Source organism: Carassius carassius, chromosome 22, assembly GCF_963082965.1.
Source record: "Carassius carassius chromosome 22, fCarCar2.1, whole genome shotgun sequence".
Lineage (NCBI taxonomy): Eukaryota > Metazoa > Chordata > Actinopteri > Cypriniformes > Cyprinidae > Carassius > Carassius carassius.
In genome coordinates, this window is record NC_081776.1 from 24,368,233 (window position 1) to 24,375,579 (window position 7,347).

The following is a 7,347-nucleotide window of genomic DNA, read 5'->3' on the forward strand; positions in this document are numbered from 1 at the left end:
CTTAACAACATTACCACTAAGGTTGTAATTTTCTAAAGGCTTTATGTTTATGAGACACTGACACGTGAAAGGCGACTGGCTTCTGCTAATCTGCTCTTTATTCTCTGGCAGGGACTGTGCTGAAGTAAATTCTGACCATTCAGGTTTGTTATAAATGAATTCTTTGTCCCCCTTACGAAAAATAACCATGGTTTTTTTTATAGTAAAACTGTAGTAAACCATGGTTTTTTGGCGTGTTGACTACCATTTGTATAACCACAGATTTACTACAAATACCATGGTTAAACTATGGTTAATTTAGCAAAACCATGGTTAATTTGTGGTTACCATGGTTTAACTATAGTAACCATGGTTTTTTGGTTTTATTTGTAGTTAAACCATGGTTAATTTTCGTAAGGGCAAACATTGCAGTTGTTTCTTATAGATCCCGATATAGATACTATATTTAAGCAACATGTATTTAAATATCAGTTTTACCAAGAAATAAACACTATTCTCATCTATTTTCAATATTTATATTATTTGAATGTCATTTTCTATGCACGTTTGAGATTTCGTTTGAGCGGTTTGTGAACGGGACTTTTAATTAGGTTTTGTTGAGTGACGTCAGAGGGCTGCGCCGCGCTCCTGCATCTGTTGTGATTCGGATGAAGAAAGGTTTGTGTTTTTAAGACTTTAAATACATATTAACCATTCGGTCTATTTGGTTGTTTTTACGATCACTTTAAAATGAATAATGCAACATAAATGCTTTATCGAACATTAATAAACGATATTTTCTGCATGTAAAGCGCGTCCACTTATGAAGAGCAGAAGAGGGTGCGTTCATATTTCGCTCCATACTTCGTGAATCCGTTCGTCATAAACACGAATTCAGTCACTGGCGAGTAACGTTAGTGATGAGAGATACGGGGCTTTTGAACTTCGAGTCATTTGAATCAATGGGCTCGGAGCACAAGATGGCGCCGGTGAGCTTCAGCGAGTTTGTTCAGACTGTTATGTAAGATCAAGGTTTCTGACTGTCAAACGAGACGCACAGAGATATCTGATAAAGCATGTTTCATTAACTATATTTGATAACATAATTTGTAACTGTGACTGTACAATTTAACGTAATGTAATTATGGTAGGTTTGCATTAATTAAAAGATCGCTGTTTGCATTCATGTGTGTTTTTATAAATGTTTGTTTTGTGGAAGATCTGCAGCATAAATCATTATCTGTCTATGAGCAACACATATTGTTATTCTTTTGCATTAATTATCAGATAAAACAGATATTAAACTTAGTCATTTATTAGTTAACTGTGAAAAATAATAAAATATGTTGTGAAAGTAATGATGAAACAAACTGATGTATGTGCACAATGGAGAAATGGATACTTCCATACTTGAAAATAAATCGCAGCCCACGACTCAAAAGGTAAATATTTCATTTAAAAAAATCAATGTAATTCAAACATTTTCGAGAAATAAGTAATTTGTACATTTACATAAACGGTAAAAATACTTTATGCAGCTTTGTGTGCACACCATGAGTTCAACTTTCATTTCGTGAACAGTATTTGCCAGACCCAAACATACACAAGTTTCAAATGCACTGGCTCAGTTAACATTTATAGTATAGTAATAATAGCAGTGTATATATTATTTGCATTTGAAGTGATATTATAAATCCTGTAAACATTTAGAAGGTAATATTTGGATTTCTCCGGTTCTCTGCACTGACGTTTAGCACAACTGGAAGTATCTTTGAACACACTCGCAAGACTGGAAATCCAAGATGGCGAAAAAAAAAAAAAAAAAGTTGTCATGAAAGTTAAATATATTAAATGTAATCTACAAATCAATACTAAATGTAAATAATAAATTCCTAAAAAGACGTTGTCTCTTTGATTTATTTCATTAATTTGTAGCACTAATTTACCCCACGATTTATTCACCCTCAAAGTCATCCTAGGTGTATATGACTTTCTCTTTTCAGACCAATACAATCAAAGATATATAAAAATTTGTCCTGGATAGGCATGTGACTGTATCAAATTTTCATGTTGCGATAATTGCTAAAGCTTTTTATCATGGTATTATCACAATACTTAAATAAGTTACAAAAGTGTGGTCATAATGCAGTATAACAGGTTTAATAACTTTTTTCTTATATCAACAAGAACAGAACATTTAAATACAATAAATCAATACACAATTTTTTTTAAGTAAACAGATATTTCAAAAGAATTATAACTATATGTAACTCCTCTCTCCCAGGTCCTCACCGCCACACCTCGCACTCGCTCTGAGTGGGCCTCGAACCCAGGTCTCCGGCATGGGAGGCGGACGCACTAACAAGGAGGCTAAATGATTGCAGCCTCTAACGTGTCTCTTGAGATCGGTGAGTGAGGTTTACCTGCACAGCACTACTTGCTGGCCTCCATTACACTCAGCCCCCTAAACCGCTGCAAACCGGTTCAAATCTGGGTCACGGCACCAATGTAACCCCTCTCTCCCGGGTCCTCACCGCCACAGTGCGAGGTGTGGCGGTGAGGACACAGGAGAGAGGGGTAACGATGGTGCCATGACCCGGATGGGAGTGAGATTTGGGGGGGTGAGTGTAACGGAGGCCAGCAAGTAGTGCTTTGCAGGTAAACCTCACTCCCCGATCTCAAGAGACACACTATCATTTAGCCTCTTTGTTAGTGCGTTTGCCTCCCATGCCGGAGACCCAGATTCGAGGCCAACTCGGAGCGAGTGCGAGGTGTAAATTGTTAATTATTCTCATCTTAAACAGGACAAAGTGTCAAAACACACAGAAAAACTCCCGCTGAAGCTGCTGCGATCCATGTGACACCATAAAGATGGCATTTATTAAAGAGGAGAGTGAAGACATAAGGATTGAAAAAGCATTCAGAGTTAAACATGAAGATACTGAGGAACAAACAGAGATGGTGTTTATTAAAGAGGAGAGTGAAGACACGAGGACTGAAGAAACATTCAGAGTCAAACATGAAGATACTGAAGAACAAATAGTGATGGTGTTTGTTAAAGAGGAGAGTGAAGACATGAGTAATGAAGAAACATTCAGAATCAAACATGAAGATACTGAGGAACAAACCGAGATGGTGCTTATAAAAAAGGAGAGTGAAGACATGAGTAAAGAAGAAACTTTCAGAGTCAAACATGAAGATACTGAGGAACAAACCGAGATGGTGCTTATAAAAAAGGAGAGTGAAGACATGAGTAAAGAAGAAACTTTCAGAGTCAAACATGAAGATACTGAGGAACAAACAGGTTGGTTTTCTTCTCAAAGCTGAACTCACTCATTTTGTCCTAAAAATATTTCTAGCTTGTCCAGCTCTACACGATTGAATTCTGTTTTTTAAAGAATAATATAGGAGTGTCCTAATTAATTTTTATTTTCCATGGATTGAGTCACATCATATGAACAGGCATGTCACATGACATGAGATCACATGACCAGAAAAATACTACAACTCTGCCTTCAAGTGCAGCTGAGAAGAGTTTACTTAGAAGTTGGGCATTTGTTATTATGACATGAAGCATGTTCAATTATGAAAAGTAATACAGAATTAGTCTAAATAAATAAATAAATTTGTATAATAAACCTAGTATGTTCTACTTGATTATAGAATTCATGTCTAAATTATACTCTGCAAGAGCGGTAAAATTCAGATCATGTGACTATTAAGCTAACATGTGATTCACGTATTGAGAGCAGAAACTTAGGCCCCATTTAGACTGCATGGTTCAAGTGACCCAATTCCGATTTTTTTTCCTCTCATGTGGCACAGATCGGATATGACCGGTGAACGTGTAAGCAGGAAAATACCGCATGGATTCCGATGTTCTCAGATAGGATTCAGGCCTCATTCATATGTGGTAATAAATCGGATATAAATCGGATACGTGCATTTGTGTGTGCCATGTAAGTAGACAAATCGGATATTCCCCAGTAAATGTGAGTTGTACGTCATTAAAAAAGTGACGTCAACTCAGGTGGACAGCACCAACTGAGATCACATGACTTCTTATAGGCGCGAAATTCGCCCAGGCTGCAACAAGGGCTCCTCTTTTTTTTTTCTCCGCCGTACGAGACCAATGTTTTGCTGATTTCTTTGGTTGACTTTTCAAAATATTGTGGAAAGCAAAACACTGAATTATTTTATTTGCATCTGCATCCATTGTATTTCGTGCTGTTTTACTTCCTTTTCCGGGTCAGAACGTCTACGTTTGATAGTTTCAGCAGTGTATAGTGTAAATGCAAAAATCGGATACGGGACACTTTTAAAAGATAATGTAAGCGGGTCGTCAAAAAAATCGTATATAGTCAGAAAATCAGATTTGGGCATCAAGACCTGCAGTGTAAATGCAGCCATAGTCTCACCCCAAGCTAAAATAATGTCTAATTGGTCAGGACACCAGTAAGGATGTGTCTAACAGCTGAGTTTAAAAACTCATGATAAAAACAAATGTAGCTTTTTGCCTGCTTTTTGTCTTTAAACTTTTTGTGTTCTCTCAGTGCACTTTTGATGCATGTATTAAAAGGACAAGTATTGTTTGTTTTGTGCTTACAAGTTAATGTCTTAAGATGCTGATCTTGTTACAGTTCTAATGAATAGTGTTTTCACTATACTTTGTATATTATTACCCATTGCAGAGTTGATAGTTATGGATATTCAATTAATCACTGACCAATTCATTTGATCAGCCATAATGCTGTGTTCACACCAAACGCGAATAGAGCTTAATGTTAAGTCAATGCAAAGGCGTGTTTACACGCGTCTGGAGGTCTCGCGGCGCGAATGAGGCGCTTAGTGCGGTGCGGAAGACGCGAATTCGCCTCATTGACGCGCGAATTGAGCGTTTCGCGTGAATGGTGCTTTTTGTGCATTAAACATTTGACGCGAAATCGCGTCTGCCGCCCGAGTTGAAAAATGTGAACTTTGGCGTCAATTCGCGCCATGTTAACCAATCAGGAGCCTGCTAGGAGTCACTCATTTTTTAAATAGATGCTGTCTTTATAAATAAACCACATATTTGAGTTTAAAACAACTACATTCTCGCCTGAAATACTTTTAAAACTACATTTCATGACACAATGACAGTAATATTTTGAAAACTATCCGAATAAAAATGGAGGTTGAAAATGCTGCGTGAACTCAGCTGGCAGAAGCCCCCCCATGACGCGAATTCGCGTCTGTTGTGAAGTTAATTTCACACGCGAATGAAGCGAATGATCTCAAAATGTTCAAGCTGCAAACTATACGTGAATTTGACACCCTATTCGCGTTTGGTCTGAACACAGCATAAGACATTGTTTGTGTCAAAATTTACTATAAATATAATTAGTAATTCCCTTTTAGCTAAATTTACCTAATCCCTTTCAATAAAGTAATTTTTCAGTACATGGAAAGGGCAAACAATTCCCAGAATGCATTGTTTTTGTTTTTTTACAGTAATGTACAATTTTCATGAAAGACAGTATGATACTGTCTCCTTCTAGGTTAACATGTATTTCCTTTTTTCCACTGTAGACAAAATGTCACCAAAAGAGGAGAGAAAAGAACTGAATGAAATGAAAGAGAAGGATCAGAATAAGGAACTTTATGATTTCATAACTGCAAAAACATCTGGAAAGACTGTAAAAATGTCCTCACAAAAAAGAGCCCAGAAGACCAAATCTAACATCTGCCATCAGTGTGGAAAGAGTTTCAGAGAGAAAAAAAACCTTAATGACCACATGAGGGTTCACACTGGAGAGAAGCCTTTCACCTGCCCTCAGTGTGGAAAGAGTTTCAGTCTCACAGGTAACCTTAAAATCCACATGAGAATTCACACTGGAGAGAAGCCTTACGCCTGTCCTCAGTGTGGAAGGAGTTTCAGTCACATAGGAAACCTTACAAGCCACATGAGAATTCACACTAGAGAGAAACCTTACACATGCCAACAGTGTGGAAAGGGTTTCAGTGGGAAAAAAATCCTTAACGACCATGTGAGAATTCACACTGGAGAGAAACCTTACACATGCCAACAGTGTGGAAAGGGTTTCAATGGGAAAAAAATCCTTAAGGACCACATGAGAACTCACACTGGAGAGCAACCCTACATATGCCAACAGTGTGGAAAGTGTTTCAGTCAAAAAGCGAACCTTATGAGCCACATGAGAATTCACTCTGGAGAGAAGCCTTACATCTGCAAACAGTGTGGAAAATGTTTCACTAAAAAGTGGAACATCATAAAACACATGAGAATTCACACTGGAGAGAAGCCTTACACATGCTCTCAGTGTGGAAAGTGTTTCAGACATAAGGCATCCTTTGATTCCCACATGAGAATTCATACTGGAGAAAACCCTCACACCTGCAAACTGTGTGGGAAGAGCTTTACACGAAAAGGATCTCTTAAGAATCACATGGTCATTCACACTGGAGAGAAGCCGTTCACTTGTGATCAATGTGGAAAGAGTTTCGGACGAAAAGTAACCCTTAATGAACATGTGAAGATTCACTTTAAGAGAAGTGTTTTAGATGTTGTCAGTATGGAATGATTTTCTCGGACAGGAAAAACCTTAAGAATCATGAAATATCTGGAGAGAAGTGTGCCATCACTACCCATGTTTTCCCAAATAATCCAATAATAATCTGAAAAGCTGTCATGTAAACACCTCAATCAGTCAATTGAGCTTGATTCAAATGAAATGTCGATCTGATGAAAGAGGACCTGAAATAATTCAAACAGTACAGAGCAATACGTTCATCCTCGGTAGTTCAGATTTTGTGCATTTGACTCTGGAGTGTAGTGTCGGTGACCATGCAAACCGGTAAATCTGCAAACAGCAGTGTACTTGATAACATCAGTCAGCTCGCCTTGGCTACTGCAATTTTCCTCACTGTATATTTACAATAAAACTAAATAGGATATCAAATACCACTGCCTCCTTTCGTTTTCATTTAAACATAATAACAGCTGCAGAAATGTACTTAGTTCAGGGATATGTGTATATATACAGTAGTGATGGGCGGTATACCGGTTCATACCGAAAACCGGTGTATATTTTTGTTACGATTAAAAATTTGAATAAACCAGCATACTGATGTATTTAATTACTCAACGTTGGGAATGAATGTTATGTTGCGCGACACTGTTTCAGTCGGACCCTCTACAATGTTGCACTTCTAAGCAGCGACTGCGAGGCGTGGTTAGGGTAAACACAGTAGTGCTCTGGTGTTACGTTATAACGCCTGTTTCACACATACTCCGTCTGCAGTGCGGTGTTGCGGTCCGTCAGTGCCTTCAAGGAGCGGTGCGTCTGCAGCAGTTTTGCTGTGCTGCAG

The 7,347-nt window shown here is 38.0% G+C and overlaps 1 protein-coding gene across 2 annotated transcripts; it reads left to right on the forward strand.

Moving 5' to 3' along the window:
* The first annotated feature begins 599 nt into the window (after positions 1 to 599).
* Positions 600 to 7,109, forward strand: LOC132099136 (gastrula zinc finger protein XlCGF28.1-like). 2 transcript variants are annotated; one of them, XM_059505598.1, is made up of 4 exons: positions 613 to 657; positions 2,264 to 2,387; positions 2,784 to 3,283; positions 5,548 to 7,109. In XM_059505598.1, exons 3-4 carry the CDS (start codon positions 2,851 to 2,853, stop codon positions 6,558 to 6,560), a joined length of 1,446 nt encoding a protein of 481 aa, XP_059361581.1. In that variant the 5' UTR covers positions 613 to 657; positions 2,264 to 2,387; positions 2,784 to 2,850; the 3' UTR covers positions 6,561 to 7,109. The 2 variants fall into 2 exon arrangements, with proteins under 2 accessions (XP_059361580.1, XP_059361581.1); XM_059505597.1 differs by lacking the exon at positions 2,264 to 2,387 and having other exon boundaries at positions 600 to 657.
* Positions 7,110 to 7,347: the final 238 nt, after the last annotated feature.